General features: G+C 44.6%; 1 protein-coding gene across 9 annotated transcripts in view; it reads left to right on the forward strand.

Annotated features, from left to right (window-relative positions):
- Positions 1 to 3,392: 3,392 nt before the first annotated feature.
- atp13a3 (ATPase 13A3) overlaps positions 3,393 to 21,156 on the forward strand; it is a 42,029-nt gene continuing 24,265 nt past the window's right edge. For 3 of the 9 annotated variants that reach the window (XM_042057648.1, XM_042057651.1, XM_042057649.1), the window contains exons 1-9: positions 3,393 to 3,650; positions 13,170 to 13,244; positions 16,885 to 16,966; positions 17,820 to 17,993; positions 18,279 to 18,461; positions 18,736 to 18,806; positions 18,947 to 19,030; positions 20,056 to 20,125; positions 20,637 to 20,771. In XM_042057648.1, coding sequence (XP_041913582.1) covers positions 16,922 to 16,966; positions 17,820 to 17,993; positions 18,279 to 18,461; positions 18,736 to 18,806; positions 18,947 to 19,030; positions 20,056 to 20,125; positions 20,637 to 20,771 — 762 coding nt within the window. In that variant the 5' untranslated portion in view covers positions 3,393 to 3,650; positions 13,170 to 13,244; positions 16,885 to 16,921. Of the gene's footprint in view, positions 3,651 to 9,897; positions 10,226 to 13,169; positions 13,245 to 15,598; positions 15,649 to 16,553; positions 16,731 to 16,884; positions 16,967 to 17,819; positions 17,994 to 18,278; positions 18,462 to 18,735; positions 18,807 to 18,946; positions 19,031 to 20,055; positions 20,126 to 20,636; positions 20,772 to 21,156 lie in introns of those variants that run through there. The other 6 variants (XM_042057643.1, XM_042057650.1, XM_042057645.1 and 3 more) reach the window with 5 other exon arrangements.

Consider the following 21,156-nt stretch of genomic DNA (forward strand, 5'->3'; position numbering starts at 1 on the left):
CTTTTGATCCCGTGAGGGAAATTTGGTCTCTGCATTTATCCCAATTCGCCCAATGAAGCACACACTAATCCCGGCGCAGTGAGCAGCCTGCAACAACAGCAGCGCTCGGGGAGCAGTGAGGGGTTAGGTGCCTTGCTTAAGGGCACTTTAGTCGTGCCTACTGGCCAGGGTTCGAACCGGCAACCCTCCGGTTACAAGTCCAAAGTGCTAACCAGTAGGCCACGGCTGCCCCAGTAACGGATCCACCTGGCATTTAGTTTCCAAATAACTGTCTAAATAAATATATTCTACATATTGGATGCTGAGGCATACAGGAAGTGAACTTTGTTATACGCTACTTGTACTTTCTTTATGTTATTGTGGGAAAACAACTGGAATTCTCAGTAGGGCTTGAATGGTTCAGCTACACTGACAAGTATTACTAAGTTTTTTCATGGACATCCCTGCTTGGCAATTTGTTTTTGTACGCACAGCATGTCTGACCGTTTCCAGAAACCACTAATGTTGCTTGCAGCATTTAAGTCAGAGTCGCACCATATCTAAATGGTTCAGACCGAGACTCTGATCTGCCTCGCGAGGGAGCTTGTTTGGTCAGCACTCCCCCTTTCACTCGCATTGGCTCCAGGCGTGGTTTCCTTCCTCTGAGCCAAACCACTGATTGATGGGATGGCACCAAAATAATAATAATTAAAAAAACTATCGCTCACTGTTTTTGTGTAGATGGCACTAAATAATGACAAATGGAGGGAGGTGTCACATTGTCTGCCACAATAAAGTGAGAGTGTGTCCACTTACAGTCTGTTCAAGTCAAGGGGTCGCTTCCTTTATTTTGATAGCTGCCTTTTTATCAGGGCTGGACTGGAAAAAAGCTCAGCTTGATAAGAGGCAGACTAGATGGCCAGAGCCAGCTTTTTCGCTTTGTAATAGGCCCTCTTCTGCTTGTCTTGTCATGTAACTCAGAGGCTCAGCCTCATTGTGTCTGGTTGCTAGTCTTGTTTTAACAGATGGGCTTTGACAAGACTTCCCTTCCAGTCTGATACCAGGACAATGTGCAGATTAGATGCAAGTCTTGTAGCACATTCTTTGCTTCCCCATTACATTTACTCATTATGATGTGTCTAATATGGATAAATAGGTGCTCTAAGTTTTCCCTATTATTTGCCTTTAACTGGACAGGCAAAGCGGTGACTTTCTGTGCTAGATCATGACAAACCTTTCTCTTTCTGTCAGCCAAGATTTTATAAATGGCAAGCTCTTATAATATAGTGGGGTGCATCGGCACTCAGTCATTTCAATTGATGCAAAAGTTTCAATTTCATTTCTAAATGGAAGATAGGGCTCTATAGAACAATTTTGGTTCAAGGCCCAAGCAAGCTGATCAAGAAATTACTCCCCAATTAAGAGTGTATGTAGTTATGTAGAGTTTATGGGATTTTTTAGATTTAGGCGTAAGTGTTTACAATCAGTACATTTTGTTCTCTAAATAATGAAGGGGAAACTGATTCTACCATAGCAATCATATATTTCCTGAAAGCTTACACTCTCAGGATGTGATATGATATGGCATGAGGTATGTCCCACCTTCTCATTATTATGCAGTCCATAATAATAAATTGGCTGTTGGCAAATTGGGGGTATAGCTAACAACATTTAGTCTAGCACCATAGGTGAAACAGGTAAGACCTCATAAACCATGTATTTTCTAAAAGCTTATTTATACAATCAAGATTCAAACTAAAAACATTTTATCATGTCCCACCCCACTCTTAAGCCCGTGTATATTATGCTGGAGGGGGGGGGGGCAAATGAAAAAACATAAGTTGGGACAGGTCCCACTAACCCTGGTCACAAGACCGAAGGTATTGGCTGTACACCCTTATTGATAATACCCAATGCAATATAGAGTACATTGGTAGCAAAGTGATGGGGAGGGTGGGACATGTCTCAACTTACAGTATTTCATGATCTCCTGAGGGAATATGCTTTTAGAAAAGGTATAGTTTAGGGGGACGGAGAGGATAATTTTTCCTTCATGGCACAGTCCTGTGTGTAATAGCATGCATGGGTTTGAAAAGGTTTTTACTAGTACTTCTACTTTCAGTACTTAAGTATGTTTTATAATGGGCTACTTGCCATACTTAAGTACTGTAAATAATAGATTATTTTAGACTTTTACTTAGGTGGTATGCTTATAGTTGACTTACTTTTACCTAAGTCATTTTCTGATCAAATATCTGTACTTCTACTCAAGTGTGGGTTTCAGATACTTTATACAATTCATATCAGATCACATCCTAAGGGTGTAACCTTTCAAAAAATATATGGTATATAAGGGAGAATCCGTTTCCCCTTCATGGTTTAGACCAAAGTGTACTGGTTGTATACTTTTCCACCTAAATCCAAAGAATCCCATTCATTTCAATGGGAAATCTATAAACTCTAATTGGAGGGCATTTTTTGATCAGCTTGATTGGCCCTCTAACCAAAATTGTTCGATAGACATTTATCTACAATTTCGAAGTGAAAATGAAACTTTTGCATTAATTTGAAATGAAAATTACAAATTGCCCATACACAAAACCAATAGGCTATGCAGTGTTTCTTATTCCATATAGCCCATAATTGGAAGCAGGCTAGGTGCAGCGGCCCTTGATGTCACAATCCTTACTCCTATCCTCCTGAACTTTGTCTTGGTACTTCAACCAAAAGTTCAGAAATTGTACCTCTCAATTTACGCTCACTACCCTTGTAATCAGCCTACACACTAGAAAAGGAGAGGTGATGCTAAATGAACAATTTCCTGACTTGGCAAAAAGTAAAGCAGGCTTATAGACCCCTATGTCAAAAACTCTGATGTCATTTAATTTGCTTTACTAAGCAGTTGGCTTCTGAGTGTCTACAGTAGGGCTTGAGGTTAATCCCATCTCTTTTTGGAGACTGAAGGCAAAAAACAAACAAACTCCAGCGTACCCAGATTGGTGGAATTTTGTTTTTACAACTTTCAGAGAGGAAAAAAGGACATCAAAACCAAAATTGTGAATGGGGTTTCGATGTTTTTCTTTCTTACCCCCTAAGAGTGTTTAATGCGTCACCAATAGACTACAGGCAAAATGACAACATCAGAAATCCCACACATTTGCTCACTAACCAACCCAGGCCAGGATATGGGCCATTGCAGCTGACAAAGTGTATCACGCATAATGCCACAGAAGATACTGCAATAACTACTCTGCTGCAACACAATATAGGCCTAGGTTATATCTCGCAGACAGGAACACGGTAGAAAATGCACAGCTCAGCCGTAGTATAATGACTTACATAAAGACTGACACTTTTACCTTCTCAATAATGATGCCAGTTTGCGCATTTTCACCTGACCCTGAGTGTGTCTGTAGTGATCTCACATCCTGTGCCTCACTTCCTCCGATCGTCAGCTAGCAAGCAAGCTTAGGCAGTCAATCCCCCACCACGACACGTTTGTTCCTCCGACGAGCTGTCAACAGACCACACGCTCCGTCTGACAGACATAGGCTGCCGACTACAAAACTTAATTTGAGTCAAAACGGTCCTTGGCGGATTGTCCTTTGAAACGAGATCAAATCGTCTCATTATGACTCTGAGGTGATCCTTAAAGTGTCCAGGTGGATCTGGTAAGATTCGTCTTTATTTCGTTTTGGGCACTCACAGCATGTGAGCGATGCTAGTGTTAGTCACCAGCCATTGAGTCCGCCCTCAGTTGAGGTGGATAGGATAGGAAGGAGTATTTGCATGTGTCACGAAGTAGGAATTCCGTTGTGATGAAACTCACTGTAAGCATTTGGGGTGTAACGTTAGCTAGTTTTGGCGGTGAACTCTTGGCCGAGAAGCCACTTTACTTAATCGTTTAAGGGACGTCTTTTCTCCGATACGTACAGTGTCGAACATGATCTGTCCATGCTAACGTATAATTATGTACCAGATGTATTTTTTAAAGACTTTGAGATAGATAGCTGACACTGGAAACCAATCAGTTGTCGCTGGCTAGTCCCGAATAACTGCTACCATATATGTTAAATACGCAGAGGCATGCAGTGTTCAATACGTTCTGGCTTAACCGTGTTAGGTTAACGTAAGTCAACGTGGGGGTGTTTATAATAGACTGTCAGTGTTCCGTTAGTTAATGCTTGGCTAACGTTACTCGTTTACAGATTACTCGCTAGTTTACCCGTGGTAGTACTGTAACGTTATCATATACAGCGAATCCAGTTAGCCACTGTTTAGGTTATTTTTTGTTTACATTGAGTACCATAGCAGCTAGCTTGTTAGGATTGCTAGCCTACATTGAATTTCACCGCCACGCGCTAACGGTAGCTGTGCTGGTGAGCTAGCGAGCTAACTATCTATCGCTACCATGGTCGAACATGGTACCAGACATCAGTGGTGATGTGCAAGCAGGTTTTCCGATTGCTAGATAGGCAAGCTGGATCCTACACTAGCGTGATGATATTCGAGAGTCAATTATGTGGATAAATCAATTCAACACATTCTGAATAGATAAACTTACGTATTGTTATTTTAATCAGATAGCGAAACAGTTGCTATACAGTGCTGTTCATGACAGCCTGCACCAATGTGTAGCAGCTGTGGCTTTGCGCCAAATGCAAATGGGAAGCTAGCCAAAGATCTGATGGGCAGTAGCTAGCATAACTAGCTCGCCGACGCCGAGGGATAGTAGCTTGCACATGTTCCCTGTTAGTTCAGCAAAACGTATCTCCAACACTTTAATACACATTTATGTCGCTAATCGATGTCGCAAAGAACTTCAGCACTGTACAAGCTGAACGCGCGCTGGTCGTTCCCAGTCCTCCCAGTCAACACTACGTTCTGTTGACCTTATTTCACTTAGACCATTCTGCCGTTTTTCCGATGTCATCAGGTGCGACAGAAGATTGCAGTAGGGCAGGATCTGTTCACGTTTACCTGCAGCGGGACTTGATGGCGCCTTTCAGATCTACTGCGAACTCACTACCTTAAATGCTTTTATTATACACGAGTTTTCTTTGAAAAACATTTCTTCATGTGTGAAATAATAGAGCAATAAAAGTGCTAAGCCTGCCAATTTCTAATTTCGAAATTGTGTAACTTTTTCGTTATTTTTTACCGGTACATTTCATTGATGAACGCTTATCTCAGTGGAGTGTTGAGTGCATGTTGTAGCCTACTTTCTTTTATTGTCTATGGCCTACACTCAAGTGTATGTCAAGCCAAAGTCTGTCCTATGATGGCGTCTTCTGTAAAAGTGCTGTCGATCTCCTGCTGGATGTTGAATAGGCTACTTGCAATGAGGTCCAGAGAGATCCAGATGCCAAAATTCGTTCAGCACAGTACACAAGTACACAACTCACGAATTAACATGTACTGTATGCTGTTGTTTTTTTCTTGTATTTTTATTAGTTTATAGTTTATATATATATATATATATATATATATATATATATATATATATATATATATATATATATAATCATGCTTAGAAAAAAATGATAATTTACGTGCATCATTTCTTGTTTCCTTTGGTAAATCATTGCTCAAGAAAAGAAAGCATACAACGACTTGGCTACATTAATCATTCATTCCTAGACACTATAGTTGCTTTACTATTCTGCAACTGTTCAAGTGTGTTTTTCCCATCAGCCTGCTGACTTCTTGTAGGACTTTCTGGCTACTGCATGCTAGCCCAGCTCCTTAACCACTGTGCTACCACAACCCATGTTTTATTTTTTAGTGTACTGAAGGCTCACTTAAAGGGATATTCCACCATTTGTGGAATTACGCTCATTTTCCACCTCCACTTGAGTTAAACAACTGATTTTTACCTTTAGGGTCATTCCAAGTGAAAACAGCCAAAATCGGGGTATCATGTACATGGTACCTCTCAGATTTTGCTGAAAAGTGGTGAAAATATGCCTTATGTTACCAAACGAGGGAATCTGAAGTTTCAGGTCAATATCTCAAACGGTTTGCCCGTGGCGTCCATTTGAATTTCGGGTGCCATGGCTGTAATTGACACATTGGAATTTCACATTTCATCTTTTGCCATTTTTGGAAGCCCATAACGTCTGTTTTAATAGTGGTAGAAGGCTGGAAACTGGTGTGGTAGTTCATTGTAGCCTGTACTACACAATTCTGGAGGCAGAATCAACATTCCTTACTGTTTGGGTGAGAGGTGGGTCACCAAAGTCCTAAAAAATGTTGACGGCATGTGTGATTTTTCACTTTTTGGGTGACAGGCTTAGCACCACAAGTAATGATCATATTTATTCTAAACAGGATTATTTGTTATATGTGGGAACCCTGCTCTTGCCAAAATGAATTTGAAGGGTATGGTACCACTGGCGGGGGTTTTATGGGGGTCCAAAAACCCTCTCTGGCAGAGGTGACTCCTTTGGAACCCCATATTTGGACCCCCAAATGACCATGTGGGCACTTTGATCCTAATGGGGATCAAGGAGAGGTGGAAAATGAGTGTAATTCCCCAAATGGTGGAATATCCCTTTAAAGCAGTTGATCATATTGATATTGTATGCAATCAAATATGATTAGCCTCAAAAGGAAGCAGAGGACCAGCCCACAATGCACAGGTGGCTTGTCCTTTGGGTGGTCTAATCATATTTTTGAGAAATGTCATACTCTTTTGATAGTTGTTTTGATCTCCACAATACAAATTATGTTTTCAAGGCCCTTATATGTTCTGTAACTCCACTAGTTTATTTGCTGATTTCTCACTTTTGTTGTCACATTTTTTCTATGGAGCTCCCCCTACAGCTTTGGGGTATAATGTATCGGGTAAGGCTGGGTCTACCCACTTCCATTCTTATGAATAGCATAAACCGCTACAAGGAAAATGTTGAGCATGGCCGTATCTGTTGGCCTGTGGACAGCATATGCGGTCTTGTGGTAGTCTGATGTGGCCAGAAAATTGCGTCAGTCTCGTGACGAGGATCTGATGGGAACTATTTGGATTTTTCAATGTAGATCAGAGATCTATTCCCATAGTGTGACAAGAACGTACTGGACATTTCTGTTTAACTTGGTTTGAATCAACAACACAATGTTGAGTTCCACATTCAGGAGCAGTGTTGTGTGTAACGTGTTACAAAGTAACGCATCTACTTTTTCGGGTAAAAAGTAGTGTAACTACTGAAAATTTGGTAACGTAACGCAGTTCCTTTTTCAAATCAGTGCAACGTTACTTTCCCAAGGGACAGATTTGACAGCGACACTGCTTTCTCAGCTGTGCAATTGCGCAATAGGCACAAGCTCCACACGGCAGCCTACGTGACAGAGGAAGGTAGCATGAAGTGTAATCATAGCTCCACACGGTATGTGACAGAGGCTGGTGGCAATGAAGAGCAATCATAGCAAGCGGGACGAGACGAACTTCTGAAGGATGGTATTCACATTACGTCAAACTTGTTGAAACTAAGGGGAGTGATGTGAACTGCCAGCCTATTGATACGATTTGCACCAATTTTCGGAGGAGCCTGGCATAAAAATAATCCCTTATGTATTTTGTTCACCTATATGCCCTTAAGATGTATCTAGGCTGTGTTATTTGATATTGTTTCATAGGGCTTTAGTGTTGGTGTTGAAGCCTATAATAGCCCAATGTTTTCTTGTCAAGTGCTCTGTTTGTATCATTTTTTTATAATAAAGAGCACAAAAGAAATACCTGTTATGTCCTTCATAGTAGAACTTTATGTAGGCCTACATATTTAGGAACAACATATTTGGGTTCTGCCCAAAGTCGAGCAACATAAAAGTAACGAGTAACATACAAAGTTAATTTCCATAGAGGGTAACTAAGTAAAGTAACTAGTTACTTTTTAAGAACACTACTGTTTAAAAGTAACTTTCCCAACACTGTTCAGTCACACTTGTATGCCTGAGCAATAGGCATAGCAATAAGTTCTGTTTAACTTATTAGATTACTCTTATATATCCTACTCTTATATACTGTGAAGTTGTGAGTGGAAGTCAAAAACATCAGCCAGGCCTAGACTGTTGAGAATTACTTCCCCTAAAGCCTGTCAAGAGGCAGGCAAGCCACATGCTAACTGGAAGTTAGTGACATGAAAATGTGTTGCATAAGACCTGTTGCTTAAAAATGGGCATCCTTCCTGATCTGCTGGGAGATCGTTCGAGACCGTACTTGACCAGACCCGCCAAGTGAGGTCATTACACGTCCCATTGCTGCTTTCAACAAATGTCGTAATTCTTCCAGATATTTCACTCCTCTTTGAAGTTGCAGGGGTTGTGTTGATGTTTTGTTTTGTGTTCAAGATGATGCTCTGCAGAATGAGTAATCAAGAAGCCATATAAAAGTGATATAACAATTGTCAGAGTTCCTAGATTAACAAATAGACATGGCCTTTGTTCTGCTCTCTCTTTTTCATTGAGATTTATTTTACCTGGCTCTCCTCAGCTGGAGAAATAAACACAGGATTCAACCGGAATGCGCAATTCTTAAGTTAGGGCAAGAGTTTATGTGCACTCCCTCAAGTGACTTTCTGTCAACTGCTTGCACTTAATCTATGGAGAAACATTGATTTTGGCAGTTGGCCTATTAAGGACCAGTTTTGTTTGTTTCTTGTGTGGCCTTCAAGCCAAGTCATACAATGTAGTCTGTCTGACATTTAAGGTTGAATGAGCACACTGATGCTGCTCACAGACCTGACCTCTGGCAGCTTGGGTATGAAAGGGCACAAAAACCACATCTAGTTTTGCTTGCATTGTTTGGGTTTTTCCTTACTCCAACACCTGCAAATGTGGTGTGACACCAGCAATGGGTCACACTCACATGATCAACCTCAAGCCACAGGGGCCATCCTGTCTCTCAATGCCAAGGTTAAACTGGAGTCAGCATTTGAGACCAGACCTTTAATTACTCCCCCTTGCTACACCAGTAACCAAAACACTCACCCTATCCTGACTGACGATGATGTCGATTGAGGATTAAGAGCCTTTGGAAATGAGCTACGGAGGCGCCACAAGCAGTTTGTCCTGGGGGCCTTTGAGCCTGAGCCGAATGTGATTTTCACAGGTGCACTCCAAGACAGCAGCCCATGATAGAAAGGCTGCCAGTGTTGAATCAGAGTTGGCTTGAGAAATGTCCTGACATGGTGCAAGTCCCTTGAGCAGCTGAGCCGTGTTTGCTCACGCTGACGCGGGGACGGACTGTGAAGAGGGAGGCCTTTCTAGTGCCCTGCCTGCGGTTTACCTCCGACAAGGCCAAGATAAACCGGCCCTCCGTTCCGGGGGCGTGATGAAGTGTTTTGGATGAAAATAGAAACAAATGTGAAATTTGGGAAGACTGTGCGAAGATCAAAGTGAAGACTCCAGCCAAGAGTTCAAAATTCAAACTGTTCTTTCCTGAAAAAGAACAGAACAGATAGAGCAGATCAATGAAGTACAGCCACAGTGTCAATTTGTTACTGTTCAGGAAAATAACATTTCTGGATCTGGTAAAATAGAAGGTCAAGGAATGTATCATTCTCGTTCAGCTTGTACATCAATAAGTGACTTGCTTCAAAACAGTCACAGACTCCTTGAAGCCTTTCAAGTTACACGATCACAAGGTTGTCATATTCTTCTACAGAGAATGTCTGCTTCTCTTTTCTTTTATATTCAACATGAAAGATGTTCTTCAGTGTCTGAAGAAGAGCGCTGGATCCACCCCAGTCCTACCTGCAGCAGGGCAAAGTGGCGGCTACTCCGACCTCTGTAACAATTATGAGTTATGTGAAAAGGAGGCTTAATCTGGTCAAGGTTTATCAGGAGTTTTTTTTCCCTCTTAGACTGTAGCTCAGTATCACTAATCCAGGAACATGTGGCCTGACTTATGGGTCCAAGGCTGTTAGATCTTAAAAGATTTAAAGTGTTCCTTTCTTTCTTTTCTGTTTCTGTCTCTCTCACACTCTTAATGTGTGACTCGCTGTGTACAGTGAGGTGCGACGCATCACAAGGCTCGACTCAAGTCCTGCCCTGTCCCTCATCTCCTTCAGTGTTCACTCTCCTAACCAGGCAGTAGACGTCTGCCATCCGTGTTGGCTATAAAGTGTAGAGGATTTCTCAATTACCATATTGTTCGATCCGGCCGAAGGTGCCTGTTATTGCAGGTGTACAACCCAGGGAAGATTGTAAATGTTGTGGAGACGTCCTGATATTTAGCGGAAAGCACAATAAGGTGGGTTATTTTTTTTAATCCCCTCTTTATTGGAGAACATGTAAGTGCATTGTACATGCTTAGACTAGTACAATGTGTAGTGGAAAGAGATGTAAGTTGTAATTAACACTCTGTGTGAGAGGGTGAAGTTCAGACATAGTGTGCTGAATAACTCAATTACTTTCCTATGTCTCTTGAAGAAATTAACGTTGCAGAAATAAATATAACTATTTAGACTCTGACGTTTTCTCTTCAGTCCATGCACTTTGGTAGGCTGATTCTCACATTGAGAGGGGCTATTTTCTCAACATCATTTTCGCTTTGATCACACCCCCAATGCAAGTTATTGACCCTCAATCGGATTAACATTATCAGCTTGGCTGTGTAAGCAGCTTACAATTAAAAATAAACTTGTCAGAGAAAATCATATTTTCGTTAAATACCAGTACTAGCTGAAAAGGAGCTCTTGTGTCGCACCAGTTCAGGATTCATTGGTCATTGCCTGATAGCACTGATAACTGATCGCAATAGTGAAATTTTTCTTTCCAGGAAGTTCAGATAATTGCAAAGATAGAATTCCGTCAGTAAACAATCCTATCTGGCAACCATTCAGATTCAAGCAAGGTGCAGTAAGACACAGAGTTATTAAAGGTCTTTGCTTGTCCATTTGTTTGCAAGGTTTTTTATAGTCAAAACCTCTTTGTGATAACATACAAGCTAATAATATTTTAGTGGTAGGCTAAAGAACCACTGTTGTCAGTCTGTGATGAGTGATGAATCAGATGTTTGTGAAACCACTACTCCGCTGTCTGAACATTTGCTCATCTCCTTGTCTTGTGGCGATGACAGTGGTTGGCCATGCGTTGTCATTCTTATAATGGGCACATATGGGTAATGACTAAACACATGTACCCTGTTAACTGTTGGCTCTATATAGCCTACCCAAGTTTTGGAGTCAGAGAGGAGTGTATCCATTATCTAAGTGTTGGTCTCTGAGATGCCTCTGAATTCCCTCCTCTTACTGTAGAGTAGTATCTTATTCTTTCTCTTTGAAAGATTAAGTACTTTTTGAATGTTCTTTGTAGGCCCAGCAGATACAACGTCTTCTGTGCAGTTTGTACTTCTCACCAAGAGCTGCTGACTTGGAGGAAGGAATGTAGACAGTTATGATGGAGTTCCTGCTGTCAGCGGTTGAATAGTATGGCTTTGGGGTCACACCATAACTACAGGGCCCACCCAGCTGCTGAATGGTGTCTGACAGCATGGGCCTATGAATGAGTGGTTTGGGCTGGAGGCTTATCAGTGTCCTCAGCGCGCCATTCTTCCATTCAGCTTCGAATTCAACTCTCACTCATCTTTCTCACTCTCAATTCAGTCCACGCACACACATCCACACACATGCACACACACGCGCGCACACACACCTGTCTTACCCATTTCGCTCTTACTTTCACACACATTTATGGCAAGTGAGTGAGCGAAGACTGGGTGTGGGAGTGCAGGGTGCAGGTCTAGGCGGTGACCTCAGTGACAGGAAGAGGGGCCGCGTGACTGCGGGACAGGGCAGCGGGTCGGGGGTGATATATGGCGGCGCGGTGTGGCTCAGCCCGGCCGAACAGGGACAGTAGCCCCCCCCCCACGCCACAGAATAGATTGTGATTAGAGCGGGAAGCGATAAAGAAAAGCAGATTGAGCTCAGAGTATGATCGCAGGCATAGAGGGAGAGAGAGAAAAAAAGGGCCTTTCCTCTGAAAGTTTCCTAGAATTCTTGTCCTGGTCATTAAGTCATGCTCATTGTTAAAGATTGCGGTCTCATTGTCCACAGATGGAGTGAGGGGGCAAGTGCATGTGCCCCAGGCACTCGGGCCGTCTAATCTCCTCTAAATCACTGAAATGTCTCTTCCTGATTAGGCGCTGGAGAGACGTGGGCAGATCATGCAAAGCTCTGCTGAAGTTTGTCTCAATCACGCCGTTGAATTTTCATGAACCTGGTGGTCTCTGACACAATGGTGGCTCGCCATTGGCTGTTTGTAAGGCCCTTGAAACGTCCCGCAAACCAACTGGTGCTGTCACACTCACAGATGCAGTGTGCGGTTAATTTTGAATCTGTTCCTGCTGAGCCTAGTCATCCTTTTTTTTTCTGCTCATTGTAATTGTCTGCATCCATTCTAATGCACCCGTTCAAATTGAAGATTAGGTCAGGAAGACTCTGAGAGCATCATTGACAAAAAGGTTCAAACATGACGAAGACTAATGTCCGTTCCCCTGTGGGTATCACTAGAGGCCGGGAGGATCGGCCCCAACACTCTCCTCTGCCGCATGCCCTCGTGAGGGGACGCATCTTTGTCCCCGGTGGGTGGCCAGCTCAAATGGACTAATCGAATGAAGATGAGAAGTGCAGTGGTCATCATTTATGTGTTGTTTGATTCTGGCCTATGTTTAGACTTCTTGTTCAGCAATCTTGTTAGACGATTTTTTAACCATAAATGCTTTGGGCGGTGTTGGGAAGTAGACCTATTTTTAGCTTATGGAATGACATTCAGAATTAGTAGTACAGTGAGTAGATTGTTTGTCTTGGTACAGTATCATGAGGAGTCCTCAGTAGTGTTATGGCCTCAGTCCTCAGTGACAGTAATGTGTGATGCATCTGTCATGTGGCAGTGTTAACCAGAATGATGTAGTAAATGACTTTTTCTTCTGAAATAAAGGGATACCAGGAATGCCACATTATTACTTGAAGAAGTTGTACTCTCTTTGACATCATGTATTTCACCTCAGTAGATAAATAACCTCATTGTCCATTCAACTTAACTCTGGACTGCCCTGGACATGCAAGATTTATCTGGAGCAAACTGACCTGACCGGTCAACAGTGCAACAATAGGGTGTGTGATGAGGAAAGAGTTTGGAGTGTGTGTATGTGTGCGTGATTACTCAAAAGTCTCTCTCATGTTCATTGCTTGCAGGGGTCCAGGTGTGTGCCGTGAGAGAGCTCTTCTAGTCTGAAGGCTATCCTGGGCCATTGCGTCCCAGGTGTGCAGGTAAGACCACTCTTTCAGGTGATTGAACCAAGCAGCAGTTGGCTGCTCTGGGTTTGGTTAAATCGTCAGCTCTCCTGGGTGAACAATTGAGATGGGTTTTGATGAAGAGCATGTTTGAGCACTGATCCAGATGGTTGTCTTGAAATTTCTTGTGACCGTGACATGAGAACATTACTTAATCAGTGGGAATTCATGATTATTAATCAAGTCCAATGTGACATTTACCTTCACTGTAATGAAAACCCATTAGCTGAATGACGTCACTTGCCTATGAGTTTCAGCTTTTGTTTGTGGAGTCTTTGTCCTTTTCTTTGTTTAGACATGAGGGCAAAGCCGGCCTCCCTCCCTCCAAGCATTAAAAAAACAATGTCATTTGTCTGCTTAAACAGTTCTTAAAAATTTGCTCGGGCCAATTTTTTCCCTCCCTTATTATTGTCATCAGAAACGTGCTAGCCTAGCGCCTGGTCTCCTGGCAATAAATACGAGGAAGGGCTTGGCCCCAAGCAAAATTTCCCCTTGTGTGGCTGTGAAAGAGCGGGGGGCAGATAACATCAGGGCCTGTGGCACAGCACTGGGACAGGGGCTTCGTGAGGTGAGGAGCGCAGTGGAGGGGGGTTGGTGGCGGTGATGCGGTCAGCCGCCCCAGCGACGCTCTCAAGCCTGGCTGCCTCCACTGTGCGACAGCCTTCAATTGTTAAGACGGCGGCAAGTTCTGCCAAGAGCCACGACACCAGCACACACACACACACACACACACACACTCACACTCACACACAGCCACCGCCAACTAGCTGGGTCTCCTTTGCCTTTCATTGTCACTATACTGGGCTCTATAGTCTGCACTATACTGGTCGTCTTCGCCTTCTTTTTCTATCTTTTCCTCCTCTCTTCCCAACACTCATTGTTTCTGTCTTGCATGCACTGTGCTTGTTTGTCTGCATATCTTTCTATTTCTTTTTCCCACTCTCTCTTGTTCTTTCTCCTCCTCTCTGTCTGTCTCTTGAGCTCTTTAAATTGGCCTTTTCTTGTGTTGGCTTTCCCTTTCTCTAATCAGTCATTTTACTCTGTCACTCTCTTGTTATTTCAGCAGAGCTGTCAGTATAAAATGTGATTTCCTTATCTGTAATCTCTCCCTGCCCCCCCCCCCCCCGTCCCTGTCTATCTTTTTGTCTCTGTCTAACTCTCTGTCTGTGTGTCTTTCTTTCTCTTTCTCTTTCTCTCTATCTCGGTGGGTCCAAGTAGGTGGAGGCTGCATTGCTGCCATGCAGGCGTAAATAACTACTCTGTGCTTGAGTTTGACCAGTGTCACTGATTTACATTTTGGTTTCCTCGTTCCTCAACTCAGTGTTGTGGTGTGTCCTGCCTTCGCATGAGTAGTAAGGCTACTTCTGACTTCTGATGCTAAACATATGTGAATCATTCATAATTAGCGAATGAATCGCTAACTGCATAGGTTAGTCGTGCCGTTACTTGTGGATGGGTAATTGGATTATCAGTAGTTTCTGTTGCAGGGTAGGAGTTTGCTTTCAGCACATTCCGTCATGGAATGGAATGATAAGGGCATTTCATGTGAAATTGGCGGAGTATCTAAAATCTACATTCTTTCCATGGGAACGGCTGCCGGTGTGGTGTGAGTGTGTGAGTGTGTCAGAGTGAGAGTAAGAGAGAAAGTGGGAGGGAGGGAGAGATTTTGTGTGTCCACATGTGTGCACGCATGCCCTCACGTGTGTGGTTGGGTGTGCGCGTGTGTGTGTGTGTGTGTGTGTGTATGTGTGAGAGAGACCAGCCTTCTGTGCTCCTGCTAATCACAGACAAGCACAGGCAGGCCCGTTTCCTCCCCGGCCTGTGGCCCTCAGCGCAGCAGCGCGGCTAAATCTCCCTGATCTGGCCTTTCATGCAACGCAAACAGCGCCGCATACAAAGAGAGGATAGACCCCCTCTGGGCACTATACCGCTCCGGAGCATATGTTTGGTATTTTTGTGGGCTGGTGAAAAGCACCTGGCACAATCTTTTTTTTTTTTTTTTTTAACTTATTTATTTACGAGCGGAGCCTGGGTACCCACACATGCTCTCCTGCAGGGCCCTGAGGGTTGGCGCTAGAGCTAGCTGTGCGTGTGTGTGTGTGTGTGTGTGTGTGTGTGTGTGTGTGTGTGTGTGTGTGTGTGTGTGTGTGAGCTTAGATATAGGTATAGTAGGTATAGTATTATGTTTTGTCTTTCAGAAATTCCCACAAGGAACTTGGAGAGTGTGAACGAGTTCTAAGAGTTTAACAAAAGGGACTGAGGGGTGTGGTTGCATAACTTGTCAAATTCAGACCATTCAGTCATTCTTTCTTTCATTGTTTTCTTTGCAGTGTTGGGGGAAATTATAAAAGAAGATCCTTTTGGCCAGTGTCCCACTGAGGTATAGGCTGTGTCTAAGCATTTATTATGCATTAAGCTCCCTTCTGTCTACAGTAATGAGGGGTGTACTCAGAGTCCGCTTTGGGCCTGTGGCCCCAAATTGCTTGTTGGTTCTTTGGATCTTATGTAATGATCCTTATATCTGCAGGTTTATGTCATGGAACTAAAGTCTTGGCATGAAAAGTAGGCTGTGTGTTAGAGGTGCTGCCTCCCCCTGCCAACACCCCCCCCCCCCCATTCCCCCCTCACTCTGTCTCTCTAAATCACACTCACACATACATCCATAACACACACACACACTCTCTCTCACTCTCTGCCCCACAGTAAGCCACTGGCATACTCATTTTCAGTAGTCCTCAATCCTCAGTCTCCTCCCCACACTTCTATCTCTGTCTCTCTCTCACACTCACTTACACACACACACACACACACACACACACACACACACACACACACACACACACACACACTCACTTACAGTACTCTCTCTCACAAACACACTCACACTCACTTAGTCTCACTTACTCTCTCTCACACACTCACACTCACTTACACTCTCACTCTCACATACACACAGACACACAGAAGGGTTGAGGTTATGTTACTGTCAGGCTGCAGTGTCCCGGTCACCCTGAAGATAACTGCAGCGTGGGCTCTGACTGTGTCATCAAATGTGTGCCAGCCGGAGCGATCCAGAGTCTCCTCTTAGAGGCCTCAGCTGTCTCGGAGCACTGGGGCCGGAAATGCTTCGCATGCACACTCGCATTTGTGTGTGTGTGTGTGCGTGTGCGTGCGCACGTGCATATCTTTATGTGTTGGTGAGCATTTCTATATTCAGGGTGTGTCCTGGTGTGGTGGCCAGCAGGCACCATGTGTAATTTAGTCCCAGCTCCTCTCCACGTTGACAGTCATGTGCTGCCGTGACTGTTGAACCCTCTCAGCGTGCCTGCGCATGAAGGCCTTTCCATCTGTGGCCCTTTTCGCGTACTGTACCCTTGATCTCTGGCCCCGATATAATCAGACCACAACGCATGGGTCAAATATGGAACATGAAGCATGGAGAGTGACAACAGCAGTTTTAACGTACTGCTGATCTGCTTCACAGCTCTGAGCCAGTCTCTCCTTCATTTTATTAGAAGTTATTTGAGTTCTTTCAAGGGTTGTGGAAAAAAAACTTGCACCAGTTATTTTGACTGGGTCTTTAATATGCTCTGGATGGTGTCTTTGTCTGTTTCAGGTAAGCAGCTGTGGTTTGGGCTGGACTCTGCTTCACCATGGAGGACTTGAAGATCGTCAACAAGGGGCTGGAGGACGAGATGGTATGTCTAAGTGCATGGAGAGCTGGGTAAATATATGGATGGATGAACACGGAGAGAGACGAATGGAAAAAAACAGAATAGTGGTGCATGGAGAGTGGTGCATGGAGAAGTGGGAATAGGTGGAGTATTAAAGATCAACAGAAAAACTCAACAATCTTTAATAACAGGAATTAATAGGACTTGCAGCAGCCATGGTCTTCTCTGGTGGTCTGGGCAACTAAAAGCTGTTCTCAACTCAGGTCTTTGGTTCCCTTAGAGCCTAAACAGTGAGCTGCATTCCACATGCACGCATGCACTCAAACACACCCACACCCACACGCTCCCTGCATAGTTTCCAGAGAGATATCCTCCAGATCCACTCGACTGGTTCCCAGCATAATGACTTTGGCAAATCCAATCTAATTTACGTCCGCTCATTACCGCTGGGCCAATCACATTTCCGCGGGACATGGCCTAAGCACTGTGCAAAATGGGCATCTAGCCGTGACCACTGCCTAGCCACACAGACCTTCAGACTTCTCATCTTCGGATGTGCGTACAGACCACTGTGGGCTTTGCGTGTTGGGGAAACAGCACTTGTTTGAGCATGCTTATAAAATAAACAGCCAGTTCAGAGGACCTTTGTGTTTGCTTTTGAGAGCAAAGCTATGAGAAATGATTAAGTCTTGGTATTTTATTTATTTGAGGAACAAGGCTTTTATATGATCAGAGCCACCATTGAACAGATTGAAAGTCAGTCATGCCAGCCTGCTGCAGTAGTGACGCTGAGTACAGTGGGTTGTTTGTTTGTTTGTTTGTATTTGTTTTTGTTTTCCTGGAAGTGTGATTCTCACCCCTCCTCCCCCCTGTGTAGGAGATCGGCGGGTACCGTCTATGCCGCTGGAAGCTGGCACTGGTGGGGGCGGGGGTGGTTTGCACGGGCGGCTTCCTGCTGCTGCTGCTCTACTGGATGCCTGAGTGGTGTGTCAAGGCCACCTGCACTCGCACCACCGTGAAGGAGGCCGAGATGGTGCTGCTCCAGTCCACAGTATGGAATACACACACACACACTCACACACGCACACGCACACACACACACACACGTAAGCACACAGAAATGACTATGCATAAACACACATAAAAACACATAAACAGACTGAATCAATCCCACGCACACAGACACACACAGACACATACTTTGTACTTCCATATTAGGGGATGAGATGGTCCTGTGCCACCACATGCACACACACACTAATACTTGTCTAAACTGTTTTGTTTCACTTTTACTTATGTCCTAGTTGGTGCCACAATACGTTTGTGTGTGTTTCAGGACGAGTTCAAACGCTGGTTCCTGGCTAAGGTGCGCGTGATGCTGGCCCCTGGCAGGGACCCGTTTGACGACCTGGACTCTCAGACCACCTCGACTTCCGTGGCCAACGGCCATACCACCCACAACTCCCAAAGCCCCGCCCAGGAGTTAATCCACAAGTATGCCGAGTACCAGCCCGTGCAGGTAAGACCCACACACATACACACACACACACACACACACACACACACACACACACACACACACACACACACACACACACACACACACACAGATATGTCATTTTTAGACACACACAGACATAGGTCTGACATGATGCGTATTATACACACACTCACACGTTCATTCATTTTCTCACACATTATCTTCTCACTGCCCCACACACTTCACGAAGCATTCTGACAGTAAATGTGTTTCATTTGAATCTGCTGACCTTCATTTCCTCATTGTCCTCCAGATCCGCTATTTCACACTCCACAGCACAAAGTACTACTGGAGTGACACGTCCCAGAATTTTGAGGTGTTCACGTAAGTGTTCCTGCTTTCTCCCCACACACAATAGTCCAGAGATGCCCAGTGACCGTGAAGTGATCTCTGCCTCCTGCCCTACAACCTTAAGTTATTGAAGTTGCTGTCTTGTCTCTACCTTCTTTCCGCCTCCTGTGTAGTGGCCTGGAGGATCTGGAGGTGACCTGCTCCACCGTCCACTCGAAGCACAGCGCAGGGCTCTCAAGGAACCAGCAGGAGTATAGGTAAACCGCCACACACACACACACACACACACACACACACACACACACTCATACTTACATTCACACACACACACACACACACACACTCTCTTTCTCTCTCTCTCTCTCTCCTCTCTCTCTCTCTCTCTCTCTCTCTCTCACACACACACTCACACACTCACACACACAAACAAACACACACACACACACACACACACACACACACACACTGCAGTGAGCACTGTGCACAGTGTAATTACAGGGCTCCTTAATTGCTAAATGCACCTGACTGAGTGGCTCGGGCCCTTGAGGTGGAGCCGGTGAGTCCCGGTACCGTGCTGGTTAGATAAGCGTTGCGCACTAAATCCTGCCGGCGAGGAGATCCCCCGAGAGGGATTGGACAAGGCAGGCCAGCCAAGCCTCCCAGACACACTGCTGCAGATCAGCTTATCTGGTCACTGTTGGAAAAATAGGCAGCAATGCAGAATCCATGTCTCCATGGAAGAACCATTGAAGCGTCTACTGAAAACTGGGCTTTGCACTTTTATAGCATATTTAATGGCCTCAGGGAACCTCTTTTGCCACTCAAGGGTTCTCTGTGGAAACAAATCTCCAAAGTCCCTGCAGAAGTATTTCTCAGATCTTTATAGGAACTATGTTGTTTTTGTGAGGGTGAAGGAACTGTTCCCCCTCCTGCTCCGGTCCCAGTGAGGGGGGGTGTAGGAGCCACTCCCTCACCCGCTGAGCCCTTAACGGTACTCCCTGTGGCCAGGCCAGCGCTAACCCACTTTACCTGCCCGCTCTCCGCACCTGATCTGCTTTCCCCTCACCTGAGTAGATTAGGGCTTCTCTCAGAGCAGTGGAGGTGGTTGAGGTTCCACTGCTCAGGAGGAACACTAGAAACACACACACACACACACACACACACACACATACACACACACACACACACATACACACACACACACACACAAACACACACACATAGAAATATGCAGTGCTAATTTGCTAATTTGTTCCTTCATGTGTTCTTATCATTGAAACAGGAGATTATTTTTTGGAGTGAATGAAATTGCAGTGAAAGTGCCTTCTGTTTTCAAGCTGCTAATTAAGGAGGTAGGTTTGTGTCTGTGTGTGTATGTGTGTGAGGTATAGTATACCCCCTTAGCCCTGAATTGCTCATGCAGCAAACGCATCATGTTACCCCTGTGATCTAGCCAAAGATGATGATTGCGTCATTAATTATTCATTTCCATCCAGAGTTGATGTAAAGTGTACTTAAACGTATGCCTTGATCAAAGTGCTGTAAATCTCCCCTCTGCTTGTCTTTCCTCCTCTTTCCTCCTCTCCCCACCACTCACCCCCCCCCCCCCCCTTCCTCCTTCCTCCTTCACCCCCTCACCGCTGTCTTTTTGCCTTCCTCTAATGTTCCCCATTGACTTTTCTTCCTGCACGTGACAAACTCTTGATCATCTGCTGACTCTCTTCTCTCGTTTCTCTTTCTTCTCTCTCTCTCTCTCTCTCTCTCTCTCTCTCTCTACTCTATCTCTCTCTCTCTCTCTCTCTACTCTATCTCTCTCTCTCTCCTCTCTCTCTCTCTCTCTCTCTCTCTCTCTCTCCCTCCCAGGTCCTCAACCCCTTCTACATCTTCCAGCTCTTCAGTGTAATCCTCTGGAGTGCGGACGAGTACTACTACTACGCCGCGGCCATCGTCTTTATGTCTGTCATATCGATAGCTACCTCCCTGTACACCATCAAAAAGGTGAGCGCCCCTCAGTAGCCCTCCCACTACCCCCACCGAGTCCCCCACACACTAAGCCCCTGCGTCAGACATGGAAAGAGCCTGTCTAATCCGGACCCATTCACACATGCACGGGCCCATCTCTGCACGGTCTGCTGCCCAGGGTGACCGTGGGGTCACAGCCCCTGGGGGCTCAGAGACAGGCTGGATGGACCGCACTGGCTGGCCGGATAAAGAAGGGTTTCATTCTGGTTCCCTGTAGAAGAGCTTCTAGTGGTTCTGCTAAAAAAAAAGTCTGGTTGATTTTAGAAATTCTGTCAGATGTTCTGATTCATTGTAGAAGCTCTGTTAAGAAGGAACAATAAAACTTTAGTAAGCTAGACTAGACCTTTGTTTGACTCTTAAA

This window comes from Alosa sapidissima, chromosome 12 (assembly GCF_018492685.1).
Source record: "Alosa sapidissima isolate fAloSap1 chromosome 12, fAloSap1.pri, whole genome shotgun sequence".
Classification (NCBI taxonomy): Eukaryota; Metazoa; Chordata; class Actinopteri; order Clupeiformes; family Clupeidae; genus Alosa; species Alosa sapidissima.